General features: G+C 49.9%; 2 protein-coding genes across 2 annotated transcripts; one reads left to right on the forward strand and one right to left on the reverse strand.

Moving 5' to 3' along the window:
- The first annotated feature begins 2,323 nt into the window (after positions 1 to 2,323).
- On the forward strand, positions 2,324 to 5,327 carry LOC149275383 (COP9 signalosome complex subunit 6). Its single transcript, XM_089504810.1, has 10 exons — positions 2,324 to 2,402; positions 3,310 to 3,435; positions 3,667 to 3,798; positions 3,972 to 4,060; positions 4,238 to 4,300; positions 4,379 to 4,426; positions 4,574 to 4,688; positions 4,768 to 4,860; positions 4,950 to 5,050; positions 5,187 to 5,327. The coding sequence occupies exons 1-10, from the start codon at positions 2,324 to 2,326 to the stop codon at positions 5,325 to 5,327; spliced, it is 987 nt and encodes a 328-aa protein (XP_089360936.1).
- Positions 5,328 to 7,795: 2,468 nt separating this feature from the next.
- Positions 7,796 to 14,721, reverse strand: LOC149275384 (DNA replication licensing factor mcm7). The gene is made up of 16 exons (XM_089504811.1): positions 14,694 to 14,721; positions 12,837 to 12,916; positions 12,536 to 12,700; positions 12,190 to 12,314; positions 11,700 to 11,880; positions 11,264 to 11,401; positions 10,969 to 11,118; positions 10,730 to 10,844; positions 10,519 to 10,650; positions 10,350 to 10,433; positions 9,986 to 10,197; positions 9,708 to 9,889; positions 9,426 to 9,509; positions 9,168 to 9,336; positions 8,150 to 8,259; positions 7,796 to 8,003 (listed from the first exon to the last, which is right to left on the reverse strand). Exons 1-16 carry the CDS (start codon positions 14,719 to 14,721, stop codon positions 7,796 to 7,798), a joined length of 2,163 nt encoding a protein of 720 aa, XP_089360937.1.
- Positions 14,722 to 15,186: the final 465 nt, after the last annotated feature.

Raw genomic sequence — 15,186 nt, forward strand, 5'->3', positions numbered from 1 at the left:
TGCCTAACTGAAATCTAGATAGCCAATAGCTACCGCTCCCCTCTTCTCTATTATTCTAGTTACCCAGTCGAAGGACAAGGACAAGATATCACTGCAGGGAAGCCATGTTGGTTCTTATACCATTTACATTGAGATATTTAACAATGATTTCCTTTAAAATTGTTTCCATTGATTTCCTAACTCCCAATGACTTACTGGTCTAGTAATTTACATACAAAAAACCCAGCAAGCCACACACACAGTTCTCCATCAGGTCCCCCTTTGCACACGGCTCAGTATTTGCACTCAGCCCAGTAGCGGGTCGCTATTGTAGTCTGTGGGGAGGATGGTAAACAAAACATGGCCGGCTTCCTGACTTCTGGCTGAAACCCGCTGGATATCAGATCCAGGTGCACAAACTGGCCATAGAGGTCTCTGTCCTGTAAGTCCTGACCCGATTGAGAGTAACACCATACACATAAACCTCCTCCCAAAATGCAGGCGCCCCAAATCTGTGTACGAGCTCCACAGTCGTTGGAGCCTCTGGTACTTTGGGAAACGTGGCACTCCATACCAGGGCCCATAATCTGTAGGAAGGAGGCTGGCACTTAGTCCCCTCCAGGAGTCCTTGGACTTTCAGTACCACATCAATGCCTAGGACACTCAGCTCTACCTATCCTCTAGACTGTTATGTTTACACCATTTGCCATGTCCTGTTTAACCATTGCACAGCGCTGCTGAATATGATGGCGCTATATAAAGCAATAATAATCCTCCCATGATCACTCTCTCCCTCTTAGATCACGCCACTCACTGCTTTACCTCCGTTTCTACATGGATGTCCGCACAGTTCCTAAATCCCAGTCTCTCCAAAACTGAATGTTCTCTCACCTAACATTTCTTCATTTTTTTTTCCCCTTAAACCAGCACCTCATCCCCAAACACTCGCTGCCTCTGTGTCACCCTCGACCCTAACTTCTCATTCACCTCTCACATCCAGTTTTTAAAAACTTCTTAAAAACATTGCCCGCATTCACCACTTCCTAATGCAAAACGCCCTCATTATCTCACATCTTGACCACTGTAACTCTATCTTAGGTGTCCCTCCTACCCGTCTCTCTCCCCCTTACATTCCTTCCTTTCGCCTCTCCGCTCTCTCTTCATTATCTGTATGCTTTCGGATTCCATTTAAAAATCCTTCCCCAGCTTAATCGGATTCTCCCCTTGCTTTAAAAAAATCTCTTAATACCCACTTCTTTAGGGATGCCCATCAACTAAATGAACTCCCACCTATCTCACCTTTCCTGGCCCTTCTGCTATCAGACAGCATTTACGTTGGGATACGCTTATGTGGCCGGCTCATCGCAACGAGCGGCACTTTAACCTCTTGTTAACCTCGCATTTTGTTTCTGTAGATCAGAATTGTTATATTACGCACTCGCGACGCCCTGTTGTACATAACGGCGCTATATAAAACAATAAAGAATGATTACCTTCTTCTGCCTTTTGCCCAATTATTTTTCATGTTTGCTTTTATATCTAAAAAAAACGTGTTTTGGGAGCATCTAACAATGCGTTTGCCTCCTTAAGCTTAGATTTATATTAGCTCTTTCCAGAGGGCCACATCTGCGGAGCACCGCAGTGCTTTAACGCAAGAGGACATCTCTTCGATACCTTCAAAGGCTCAGCCTTATACCACATCAGGCCGGGTGCTCTGCTGGTCTTAAAGATTATAAAGCTTTTTAAAAAGGGACAGAGCAGACCCCCTCCAAAAATGGCGAGCCAGTACCTACGTGGCCATTTGATATATATATATATAGCGCCATCATAGTCCATAGCGCTGTACCACATACATATCATGGCTACGGGCTCCTTTTAGTTTGTTTGGAATCACTATGCAGCCACGGAGACCTGCATACTGCATCCTGCATCCTGCATCCTGCATCCTGCATCCTGCATCCTGCATCCTGCATCCTGCATCCTGCATCCATTAAGTTGCTATTTCCCAGAGAAGGCCCCCTCATTGCTTCATAACACCGGCACCTGACAGCCCCAGACTGAGCCTTTATATAGGGAAGCCGTCCACAGACGTGCATATCCCGCCCACATCTCTTTAAACTCCCCGCTATCAGGGGTTAAATTTGCGGGGGGAATCCGATAACGCTCCCATAAAAACAGCCGCCGCGCCTGCGCGCCGCACTTATTGACGGCGAATATCGTTGCGTCATCATTGTGCGCCTGGTGGCGGGCAGCTTTTCCCCGCACATGCGCAGTAAGCCAGCGACCCCCCCTGAGCTCTTCCACGCGTGCGCATTGAGGTAGAGGCGCCGCCGGGTGTAGCAAGATGGCGGCGAATGCTGGTGCGGCGGACTCTGCTGCCGCTTCAAACGGTAGCGGGATGGAAGTGGACGTGGATGCGACCGGTGAGTGACGTGATTATGATGCGTGACAGAGGAGGGAATTTATTATTCCTGCAAAAACTAGAACGGCGCCCTTGTTGTGAATTGTGATTGCTTTAGGACGCGTTTCAGGACTGTCCACTACATTTAGCCTTATTGTAGCCCGAGGGGACAGTGGAGTAAGTGTAAGGTTTGTGCATTCTTATGAAAGGGGGCGGGTATGTTTTGGTTTGGCGGCGGTGGTCTTTGCAAGTTAAGCCCTCCCCTGAGGTGCCGGAGCAGGTCCTGTATCCCAGACATCACTGCATGTCTGCTGTCAGCGTCACTATGACTGTATACAGCTTCCCGGGCACACTGACCATATCACTTCCGCACTGGCCGGGGTATAGGCAGGCTGATTACCCCAATCAGCATATTTATTGGGGGGCCTCACACACATTGCAGCCTTCCTTAGTGTATTTGTATTGTGTAATTACTGTCAAGTGGCTTATCTCGGTCACTGCTGGTCGCTGCCACCCAGCGCTCCATTTTATTATCGGAGACCCCAGCAGGCGTCTGAATAAAATATTTTCTTGGAATACATCGTTTTTTCTGGTGGTTTTTTTCCTGCTTCGATCCGATATTTATTTATTTTGACTCTCACAGGCCGAATTCATTGATTGCGTTTGCTTCAAAATCACGGAAGATGACCCATAAAAATTAGCCTCGCACATGGGTAAACGATAACCTAATGGGGAGGAATAAGAGGGCATATTACAGTATACAAATGACTAATAATCTGTAACACGGATATGTTGTAGTCTGTCCTCAGTGGATTGACAGGTCAGGTGGGGGTTGTCTCTTGTAATGTCTAATGCTGCCTCCAAACATGAATAATTGCTGCCATACGGGAATCACTAACTCTTACCTCTCTTTTTTTTTCTTCTTCTAGCCCTCCCGACCGTGATGGCCCAAGGTGTCACGGGGAGCGTGGTCGTGGCTCTTCATCCTCTTGTCATCCTTAACATCTCCGACCACTGGATCCGGATGAGGTCTCAAGAAGGGCGTCCTGTGCAAGGTGAGAGCGCGCCATAATCTCTCCTCCTTCGTGTACCCGGGACGAGGTCTCCTGCATCGGATCTTAAATCCTCGCCGTTGTGCCCCTCGCTGTTGGAGTTACGGGTTCTTGGTGAGGCTGTGGAATGATCGTGTCTTGGCCACTGACCCTCCCGGTGCCCTTTAACTCGCGGCTTTCGCTCCTTCTCTTGGCTGTCCCTCTCAATGTGTCTCCATCTCATTGGTTCTCCAGTAATCGGGGCTCTTATTGGGAAGCAGGAAGGCAGGAACATCGAGGTGATGAACTCCTTTGAGCTCCTGTCGCAGATCACCGACGACAAGATCACCATCAACAAAGAGTATTACTACACAAAGGAGGAGCAGTGTGAGTACGGGATGCATCGAGGGGTGGGGAGGAAGTACTGTGGCTATGGGGAGTCATTTTGGTGGAAGTGCTTGTGCTGGGTATCTATTCAGAACGGGGGGGTGGGGGGTGCAGTAACTGGGGGTACTGGAGCCCAAGCCGTGGCTGCGGGTAACCGTGACTCCTTTCTCCAGTTAAGCAGGTGTTTAAAGAAATGGAGTTTCTGGGCTGGTATACGACCGGAGGCCCCCCGGACCCATCGGACATCCACGTCCACAAACAGGTACTGGAGTGTGAGCGGGGGATATGGGGTTTTGCGGGGCAATTCCTGTTTAAAGGGGACAGAATACATCATGGAAATTGTTTAGTTGGGTTGGTGTGTTGGAGGGTGCCTTTTTTTTTTTTTTTTTTCCCCCCCCCACATAAAGCTCAGGCCAAGCTACTGTTTATTCCTCCCCAGGTCTGTGAAATCATAGAGTCCCCGCTCTTTCTGAAGCTCAACCCCATGACAAAGCACACGGACGTAAGTTCCCCTGCTGGGTAATAAATACGTGAAAACTCCCCTTCTGCCCCTTCATTGACCGTGTCTCTTATTCGGCAGCTCCCCGTCAGTGTGTACGAGTCGGTGATTGATATTGTAAACGGAGAGGTAAGTGTGTTTGTGAATATCGAGTGCTGGCGGTAGGCTGACATGTGAGGTATAAAGTCACCCTGATTGAGTCTGAGTTCCCTGATTTAGTAGCCGTAGTTCCTGTTCACCTTTAACCGCATTGCAAACGCTTCCTGCCCCTCGCAGGCCACCATGCTGCTGGCTGAGCTCCCGTACACCTTGGCCACCGAGGAAGCGGAGAGAATCGGGGTGGACCATGTGGCCCGAATGACCTCAACCGGAAGCGGGGAGAATTCCACAGGTGAGAGACGGACACCGCGAGCCGAGCGGAGAGGATGCGAAGGTTTAGACTGTCCCCTCACTCTGTCTCTCCCTCTTAGTGGCCGAGCATCTCATCGCCCAACACAGCGCCATCAAGATGCTGCACAGCCGGGTTCGCCTCATCCTGGAGTACGTCCGGTCGGCCGAGGCAGGTAAGAACGCGAGCGGTGAATGTTGGCCGGCTCCCGGCCTCGGCTCTGCGTTAGGTGTCCGGACCATGATCCTCTCTCCCTCTTCGTAGGAGAGGTGCCCTTTAATCACGAGATTCTGCGGGAGGCCTCGGCGCTCTGTCACTGCCTTCCCGTCCTCAGCACTGATAAGTTCAAGACCGACTTCTACGATGTGAGTTTATTGGCTTTATGGCTTAACATTTGTATCTCCTCCTTGGTTCCATTTCTTTCCCTCGCTGGATCTACCCTACGACTCCCCCCCCTCCTCTCTCGCATATCGCCAGTTAACTCTTCCCCCTTCCCTGCAGCAATGTAATGACGTGGGTCTGATGTCATACCTGGGAACCATCACCAAGACCTGCAACACCATGAACCAGTTTGTCAACAAGTTCAACATTCTTTACGACCGCCAGGGCATTGGCCGGCGGATGAGGGGCCTCTTCTTCTAAAGTCTCCGTTCTAAGGCCGCGTGAACGAACTTGGAAAACGTTTTCTAGAAATCCTTCCGTAGGAAATAAAGTGTATTCACCACCACGGTCCGTGACATGTGCGTTTTAAGAGACAGGAAGCGGGGGGGTGGGATGGGAAATGCGCCAACCAAACGTAAATCTGGAGGCCGGGTTTAATCCTCCCCATGGGAAGTGCGCCAACCAAACGTAAATCCGGAAGCCGGGTTTAATCCTCCCCATGGGAAGTGCGCCAACCAAACGTAAATCCGGAGGCCAGGTTTATTCCTCCCCAGCTGGCACCTGCTGTTCGCGGCTAAAGAAACTCCAACCCCATTTCTTTCTAGTGCTGTAATACTGGGGATAGACCTAGGAGAACATGCACTAAACAATGGTGCTGGGTAAGTTCAACTGGTGCTTTGTCTAAGTTGAGCTTCCACAGGTATACAAGTTAAACTCCCTGTTGATTTCAAAGTCTGTCCTCCCCGCTTTAGCAATCCCCCCACTTTATGTGGGAGCAGCCGTCTTACCTTCCTGTTCTTTGGCTCTGCATGATTATCCCCTCCCCCATCATGTCGGTATTAAACATTTAAACTAAAAGTTTAACGCTGACAAAAAAAAAAACCTCCCTCTGTAGAGGAAGTAATACATTGAACGGTAAAAGCGGTGCCCCTGGGATCTCTAAGATAAGGCCGACGCGAGCACCGAAAGGACAGACACGGGAGGGAAGGTCAAGTTCAAACAGCAGGGGGGGCGTCCAGAGGAGAAAAGCCTGGCGAGCGGCCCCTGCCTGAAGAACTTCCCCCCCAAACCACGCCCGGGACCTCGTCTTCTGCCCGGTGGGTGAGGAGGGGTTGCTGAAGGCGAGCTCCATGTACTGACAGAGCTCACACTCCATGAGTGACCAAACATAGAAAAGAAAAATACTTGGCTTTGGCTACAGAAGGGAGGCCAGGTAGTTACAGGCTTGATGCTGACCGACACTTTTATGCTTGGGCAGACTGACCGCTAAGGAGGGGAAAGTGTCCTACGGCAGCAAGCTAGAGCAGGGCAGAAAGATAACCACTGCCTGCAAAGGAAATAAAACTGCTGGCAGGTACCATAGCACCCAACACACCCCAAAAAAAATCCAAACACTCAATGCAGTAGTTTATTTATAAACCCAATCAAATCATTGCCAGCTCAGTCCTCATTTATTAACCAAAAGCCTCAATGGGCACTTCAGCAGGGATCAACAGAGCCAGCACTCCAGGAACAAAATACACATCAGTTACAACTCATAAAGGTCCTTCAGAGTAAAAGCCGTAGCTGTTCTCTCAGAATTCATCGCCTTTTTTTCATTCATGCACTTAAGGGGATTCATTCGGAGCACCACCACGGCTTTTACTTTGAAGTAGGAGAGTTCGTAATTTTACTCGCCGTGTACTTAGTTATCCGCCCGGGAAGAAGGAGAAGTTCTCGTTCCGCCTCCAGCGGGCCATGAATGTAATCCATGTGTTCGGGGGGCCACAGGAGGAATACACTAAACACGTAGCAGTTACACCAATGCGGCTGACCCTGGGCACTCATTACTAGAGGCAAGAAAGTCTAAAAGCAAAAAATGCTAAGTTTTACAAAACATTCACTTTAAACACTTTTTTTGGGGGGGGGGGGGGGGGGGCGGGCGGCACCACCATCTGGTGTTTATTTCACAGCCGGGCGGCACAAGCTCAGAGTAAGCGGCCGTTACCCATAGAGTAAGATCTGCATGCGTGAGGATTTTATGACCGTACCCCGTAACCGACACTTCTGTATCTCCGGCTGGTGCTCCCACCAAGACAAACCTGATCATCGTTTAATTAGAAGCCACAATTTATCGCTTTTTGATCTGGCAGCTAAAATATTAAAAACTTTGCTTGCTGTATTAGCCGTCCGTTACAACAAAAAATATTAAATATCAATCTATAGAATCCCATCTTCCCGCCCTTTGACTCTGTACGACCGATTTGCCCCCCTATGATGTCACCCTTGCAAAAGGCTCCCTGAAGAAAGCCAAAGGGTAAGGCTGGAAATCGATGGCGGCTCTGAACATTTAAACACGCGATGCTCCCGTGCATGCGCTCAGGCGCTGCTGTCATTAAGGGGTTAAGATTTAGGCATTCAAAAGGAAGACCATTTTGGTGCAAAACACTGGCTTCGGAGTAACCTAAAAGAAAATACATGAAGGTTTTTTTTACTAATAAAGAGTCTTTATTGAGCTACAAAAAGTCAAAAATCCCTGATCTACGACGTCCCGTATCCAGGAATGATTTATAGGGCGAGGGGCAGTACTAGTCCAGGGTTTTACCCCAAATACGCGGAAATTACAATAAAACTTGTTTCTTCGCATGAACCTCCATGCAGCAGAGCGTGTGGAACGCCGTACACCGGAGAGAGCTTAGCGTGCGAGGACAGAGAACATCCGAGGGCCAGCGTGTAGAGTGCAGCGAGTGCTAGACGAAGGTGATCTTGGTGCGGGCTTGGTTTACCAGCCACACGTTGAGTTCCTCGTATTCTTCCAAGGCGGCCTCAAACTGTGCCGGCGTGAAGCCTTTGGACACGCAGCGCTGCTCCGCTTCCGAGAACTTCACGCTCCGGGCACCCTTCTCCGGGACCATTTCACGGATCGTGGCAAAGATGACGTCAGCCGGCCGCTGCGTCCTGGTGAGAGACGGCAAAGGGGGTGGGTGAGAGACGCTACCTTAGCCACGCGCACAGCTTTATTAGCCTGGCAGGTGACCTGACCCACCAGGAAGTCGTAAAGGACCATCGGCCCATAGTTAAGGGACTCTGGCAAACAGCATTACCTGGTTGTCTGCCCTCTGTCCCCTAGCAGAGAGTCTTTGGACATCTCCATCAGCCTCATGGCCTCGTTCACATCCTCCTTTTCTACGACATCCTCCAGACGCAGCCGGGCCTGGCGAGGGCGACAAAGCGAGCGTTACACAGACGGGGCCGGAAGTACAAGACTCTTTAGAGCAATCATACAAGGATTCCACTCCTCGATGTTCCATGTATTTAGATTCACATCTTCCAAACCTTGGAATTCGCTCCAGGTACAGCCGGGGAGGACTGACAGTCACTCAGCCATCAGCGCTCCTCAACCCTCACCCAACGGTCCAGGATTTAGGTATCACTCAGGTGTCTAGAGTGTGTTTAAGTTCGTGATGCCTAAATCTCAGACTTTTAGGTGTGCTTTGTTCCCACAGCCCTCCTTTGCTTAACTGAATATTTATCGTTTCCAGAGCCAGCGGATGTTTCTGGCGGCTTAACTCATGGTCTGTATCACCTCCGCAGCGCTTAGAATTATCCGTCTAAACTTAATACCCGTAACGCCAAGGGCGTCAGTACAGGTCTGTCCAGATCTCCAAGGAGAGCAGCAGTCAGAGCAGTTCCAGAGAAGTATACAGAATTTCTTAGACACAATAAATGACAACCCAGGAGAAGTCACAGCAACGTTCACTTTGAGGCTACATGAGCCCTTGGATAAGAGAAATGTTACCGTATGAAGAATCAGCGCCCTTTTCGTTGCAGGGTTTTGCCAACACTGTCAGACCGAGACAAGTGCAATGCTCTCAGGATCACACCAGCACTTGCTCCTGTCTCTGCCTGTCAACACCAGCCGGTCTCGGGGGGCACGGCTCGCACGCGTAAGCGTCGCAACGGGCTTGGGAAGTGCTGCCCACACAGTAGGTCCATCAGAAAAGCTACCTGCACGAACAGCACTTTGAAGCCCGCGGGACAAGGTGCAACGGCGAAGTAGGCGCTCGAGGAACGGCACGCGACGGTCTCCGCTCTTTCCAGCCGGACGAGACGTTCACTCACCAGAGCCGTGGAGAGCCTCAGGACAGACAGCAGGGTTCGAGGGGACGTGAAAGTGGTGTCCTTGTTGGTCCGCGCCTCCTTCCTCATCTCTACGTAGGCGGCCGTTAGGTAGTCAGCCAGGGATTCTGGTATGGCGGGCTGCTTGCGCTTGCACATTGTGATGTAACGCCTGGAGAACGAGGGCAGGACACGGTCAACACAACGGTCAAACACTCACCCCGCACCTCCACAAGAACCCGCAGCCGAGAGAGGACTCACCTCATGAGTTTCATGTCCATGGGTTGGAACTGAGAAGGTGGCTGTTTGCTGTGCTGATGGACATAGGTAATGTGCTGGGCAAGCCTGAGTGCAAGAGGGGAACAGAGGTACTTTGTGAGCCAAACAGGGTTAAGACTGTGGCATCTGGCCATCCCCACTGGACGTGCAGCACTTGTCCAGACAGGCATGGTATAGACTCCATAAGTGCCAAGAACAAGTCTTATGCCAGTTGATTAAATACCAAGTAGATTGCCAACCTAAACCAAGAATAACCAATCACACCTGAGGTCATTGTCCCTGTCTGGCTTGTCCTGGATAAGCCACAGTAGATCAAATCTGGAAAGCAGGGCCGCTGGAAGTTGGATATTTTGTTCCACCGTTTTCTTGGGGTTGTATCTTCCGTAGGCAGGGTTGGCGGCGGCGAGGATGGAGCAACGTGCGTTCAGCGTGGTCATAATCCCAGCCTGAAGACAGAGAAAAAGAGACCAAGTTAACACAAAATCACGCGTTCTCCAAAAACATGAAGTCTTAAGCAAGGAGGACACAAACGCGTCGCTTACTTTGGCGATGGAGATGGTCTGCTGTTCCATGACCTCGTGAATGGCTGTCCTGTCAGTGTCCATCATCTTGTCAAACTCGTCAATGCAGCAGACACCCTGATCTGCCAGAACCAGCGCGCCACCTTCCAGGGTCATCTCTCCGGTCACCGAATCCTTCATCACAGCGGCCGTGAGACCAACCCCAGAGGAGCCGCGGCCCGTGGTGTACTGACCTAAAAGGTGGAGGGAAGACTGCTGTTTAACACATACTTCCAGACAATACCCTGCATTCCATAAGAAAAATTAAATTATGACAGGAAGGTCTCGTCCCAATTATATAAAGTAGTGGGCATGCAATGAACAGAGAGTAACCCCCAACACTCACTGCGTGGCGCCAGACGGTCTATGTACGACAGAAGCTGAGATTTGGCTACTCCTGGATCTCCCATTAAGCAGATGTTTATGTTTCCTGGAGAAATAAATGATGGAACATTCAGAATATTTCATGCTTAGTCCCAAAAAGTCAAAGGCTGAATTGAAAAACGTCCACCAACCTCTAATTTTCATGCCCCGGGGAGAGTGGTCAACGCCACCCACTAGCAGAAGCAGGAGCGCCTTCTTCACGTCCTCGTGGCCATAGATCTCAGGGGCGATGGAGGCTGCCAGCTTCTCATAGAAATCCTCCTCTGTATGGAGATTAGATAGATTGATAGATTATGATTGATAGATGATAGATAAACAAAAACCATAATCACTCCACCGGACCTGTGATCTGCTGCAGCTCCTCTTCACTCAGTTCCTCTGTTCCCAACTCATCATCCTCCGTCTTGTTCATCAACACCAATCGATGAGCCTCCATGTACGTTTCGGAGAGTAGTCCCTGAAGGACGGATGAAATCAGTGTAATAAAACAATCACTGATCACCGTTATACTCAGTTTAACAGACTAGCATGAACGCGTGCCATGGCCGCCCAGCTCAGACAGAAGTCCCCCCCACACTTACTTGCGCCACCTGCCTGAACCCGGTCTTCAGCATGGGCAGGAAGACTCCTGTGATGCCAACATGGTCTCCAGGTTGTGCCAAACGCGTGTTCTCCCCTCGCACGAACACCGTCATACAGCGAGGAATATTACCGACTGGCACCTGGTCGCTCTGGGGAGAGGAGAGACCTCGGTTATTCATCCATACTAAACGCATGGTCCTGACCGCTCTCCAAGATTCCTGGAGCTAAACCGTAAGGGCCGCCATGTTTTTGTTTTTTTAAATCAATACGCCAAGTCTCATTTGTGTAACTCACATGCTCCTGTATCTTCAGCTCCTGGAACTTGATGAACTTTGAGCCGCGGGTCTGCAGGTAGAGCCGGCCACCGGACCGGTTTGTCTGACACTCTTTGCTGGGACACATGATGAGAGGCATGAAGGTTGGAGATTGTATCTAGAGGGGGGGGGGGAATACATTTAAATAGAAGAAAAAAAAAAAAAAAAAAAATCTAAAATTACATTTAAGCATTAAAAAAACAAATCTGACAAAGGTTTGGTGCCTTGGTAATTCTGGGCTATAAGGCATCAATGAGGATTAGTCGCGCTGCGTCGAACACAATTGCATTTTATCCCAGAATATAAACAATACACTTTACAAAGTCTGAACTAAAAAGTTATTCGCTAACACGCCGGCTATCCACACCGACGAAGCCGCAGATTTCAAAGCTAAACCAGGTTCCCTTATCACTCACCGGCTGATAGGTCTCCGCACCACACTGGTCGCAAGTGTAAGTTGCCACCACCATCATAGGCTTCACCTCTGTGACCCTGGTGACGATGCCCCGAACGGTGACCAGCTTGCCAATGGACTCGGCTTTCACATCCCTGACCACGCGGGCCTTGGCACTGCTTGGGGCCTTGAAGTAAAGCTCACTATATAGGAGGAGAGAGAGCAGACACGGTCTCTGACGAGGAGGAATCCAATCACGTGCAACGAACACAAACAAACTGCGGAACACGCTAAACAATCCATTCCCCCCGATTCTAAGAGGCGTTTTTACATTAAAGAGCCCCGTATTGATTGAGAGACACACAATTATCAAATGCTGCCTTAGAGAGGGGGCAGATACTAAACGCACATCTAAAGATCTGTGAAATAGTTTGACGGGGATTTCTTTTATAAAATGCATTCCTACAAAGTTTCATTATGCTTGAAGATCAGGCATCAAACACGTTACTCACAATCTGCGCATGAGCTCTGAAGGGTACTGGTTGTGCGCATCCCGAAGCTCACTGGGGTCTTTCCCTCGCTGCTCGAGCATCAGTCTGTGTTCTATATAGACGTCCAAGGAGTCTTTAAGCACCAGCTGCAAACACCACAAACCATCAAGTTTAAATACCTCTTACATACACGTTTACAACCAAGTGTCTGACAGCAGCGCTCGCCAGATACCAAGCCAAACGTACCCATTTATCTAGAACCGTTCCAGTGTCTGATCATCAACATCACTAGATGGACAAATTCCCCCAGTCAGATGTGCATTTAATGCAGACCCCTTTAGAGAGATTCCCCATCGCCTTAACCCACCTCTTTCTCCTTGTACTGAGGCAGCAGTTCCTGGACAGCGTCGGCAAAGAGGTTCGTGTATCTCCTGGCGTTCTCGCAGATCGAGTCGACCAGCTCCGGGTCCTCTTCCGCCAGGTCATCGAGGTCAATGTACAGGGCGACCTGCTCCCTGTGAGCAACGTTAGCCTGAACAAGACAAAGTAGAATGGCCATTCGACTGGTTAGGAGTCACAATACGATCAGAACGTTGTCTAAAGATATACATCTGCTTTATCGCAAGAAAGATGATGGAAATATAAATACAGACGCTCTTCACACTCACCAGCTGAACCCCATACTTGAAGTGCTTCTTTCCAAGCTCATCATCCTTATAAAACTCCTGCAGGAAAGTCTTGAATTTCTCTGTAGGCAAAGATAATAAAGGCTGTTAGGTCGTCGCAAGGGGCAGTAACGGCCATGTTATTCCCATTCACAGAACGCGTCCTAAATATTACTACAAGAAGCAGGGCGTCCCTTAAACCTGTTAGCGTGCGGCCATCGGTACAGCGAACAGCACAGCCAGGCATCTGAGCGGGGAGCATGCGCCGACATCTCCTCAGTGCACCCCCGACCCCCAACATACCAGAGACCCTGTTATCCCACCGCCGCGTCAGCCTGCGGGAAAGGGAGACGTCTGACACTAAGGCTTCTAAAAACCCACCTAACTACTGAATCCTCAATAGCAAAGAGCTGCATTCAACAAAAACAGCATTTAAAGCGCAGACCACCGGCCTCACAGAAGAGACCAAACGGGGTAACTATGGAGCTGAAGTAAAACTCCTGGAAGCCAAAGACGCAAGGATGATGGGAACTGCAGTTACTACAATAAAACCAACACTGACTGCGATCAGAAAAGTGTATACAGACTTTAAACAGTAATAGCCCCCCCCAGCACTGTATACAGTAATAGCCCCCCCAGCACTGTATACAGTAATAGCCCCCCCAGCACTGTATACAGTAATGTATGTCATCAGTGACAAAGCCTTGGTTCTCAATTTGCCCCAGTAGCCTATTTGCACGCCACCGTTGTTACCCATCAGGGGATATTTTGGGTGACTCTGCTCAAGCACCACACACAGCCGATCCTTTACAGCAATGATAATGAAGTCTGCCCCTCCATAGGACTAGTTAGCCAGACTGTCCAGGAGGATGATTAAGACTGAGCCATTCTATTGTCTCCCACAGACGGTATGATAAGGAGTGGGGGTGTTTAGTAGATTGGGGCTCAGATAAAGCGAGAACTCCTACAAATATCTGATATGCAGCCGCCTGAAAACATTATGGGGCAAAAACAAGAAACAGAATTAGAATCTTTTATTCCATTATCAGTAATAGAGGCAGTTTCCCCTTAAGAGGCTAATTGCCCCTCTTGCCCTCCAGGCCTTTCTGGTTATTTGGTTCACTTTCTACACTACTAACGCTCTGTACAAAGAGGCAGCTCAGGTCATGTGACACCCGCCGCTGCCGGAAGTGACCCGGGAACCGGAAGCACTGTTCACAGCCGGTGTGCAGAACAGGAAATCACCAAATTATCCCCGAACGTGATATAAATACTTGCAGGTTGCATTATAATACCCCCGGGAAGAGCAACTGACGCAAGCGGAGCAGGCTGGGGGTAGGTGATCCAGCTAGACGGATAACTATAGAACCGACGGTGTACGCGCCCAGGCGGGGGAGGGACATTACCGTAAATAAAATCCGCCTGGGGAAAGTAGCGGATGCCAAGTATCCACTGCCTCCTAGGGGTAGTAATGGGGTGCGTGTCGGGAGGGGGTGAGCGGCAGGAGACAGCGGGACTAACCACGCTAGTGACCTATCATTCGGGGGGATAAACTGAGCGCATCAGCCCCGAGCAGAATAAAGCGGATATATATATATAGATAGATACACACATACCCCAGAGCGCAGGCCCACACAACCACCCCCGCAATTCCTCACACCCCTGGGTACATCAGCGAGGCACTAAGCGGCACTTTGCCCCTTCCAAGCCCCGGTAATCGTTCCCGGCTGTACAGAGCCGAGTGCTGGCGTATTTGTTGCCCTCGCATTCTACATAATTGCTCAGGCAGACCCGTAGCGTGAAACCTCCGCCGCGCTGCCATACCCCGCGTCCCGAGCGGCGCCCATTTCCGGCAGTTACCTTTGTCGGCCTGGTAATCCCGCGGCATGATGGCGTGAGAGGGGAACGAACACTGCTGCACAGAAACACTGCACCGCTTCGCGGGCTTTCTTTTCGCGGGTTATTTCTCTTCCCTAGCACTGATTGGCCAGCCGTTGTTATGATAGTTGGCCCTCCCTTAGCAACCGGGGGTCGAGCAAAGTAACGTCTTGAGCGCCAATGAGATCAGTTAATCGATTCTCAGCGAGAGGGCTGCCACAATTGGAGTGTTCTCCGCTGTGCGACGGATTTCTGAGCCAATCACCAGCCGCTATGTTTGAGGCCAGCGAATAGCGAGACTTCGTGTTGCGTTTTCCCGCGCATTTGCGATGAGAGGCTTCTACTACTCTTACCTCACGGAATTAATGTACAAAGCAAGCCGTTATTATTATTATACTTTATTTATATAGCGCCAACAGTTTACGCAGCGCTTAATACAAGACATAAATTCAAGGGATATGACAAGACAAGAATT

The sequence above is a fragment of the Sceloporus occidentalis genome, unplaced genomic scaffold (genome assembly GCF_023333645.1).
Source record: "Sceloporus occidentalis isolate IW3139 unplaced genomic scaffold, rSceOcc1.0.p SCAF_292, whole genome shotgun sequence".
Classification (NCBI taxonomy): Eukaryota; Metazoa; Chordata; class Lepidosauria; order Squamata; family Phrynosomatidae; genus Sceloporus; species Sceloporus occidentalis.

Bases quoted from the DNA above. Each gene is read 5' to 3' on its own strand.
- LOC149275383 (XM_089504810.1), top strand. From the start codon at position 2,324: ATGGCGGCGAATGCTGGTGCGGCGGACTCTGCTGCCGCTTCAAACGGT. The intron at 4,301-4,378 runs GTAAGTTCCCCT...CTTATTCGGCAG, and splicing joins CCATGACAAAGCACACGGAC to CTCCCCGTCAGTGTGTACGA. The intron at 4,861-4,949 runs GTAAGAACGCGA...CCCTCTTCGTAG, and splicing joins CGTCCGGTCGGCCGAGGCAG to GAGAGGTGCCCTTTAATCAC.
- LOC149275384 (XM_089504811.1), bottom strand. From the start codon at position 14,721: ATGCCGCGGGATTACCAGGCCGACAAAG. The intron at 12,701-12,836 runs GTGAGTGTGAAG...TGTCTTGTTCAG, and splicing joins TCAAGTATGGGGTTCAGCTG to GCTAACGTTGCTCACAGGGA. The intron at 9,337-9,425 runs GTGAGTCCTCTC...CTCGTTCTCCAG, and splicing joins ATGGACATGAAACTCATGAG to GCGTTACATCACAATGTGCA.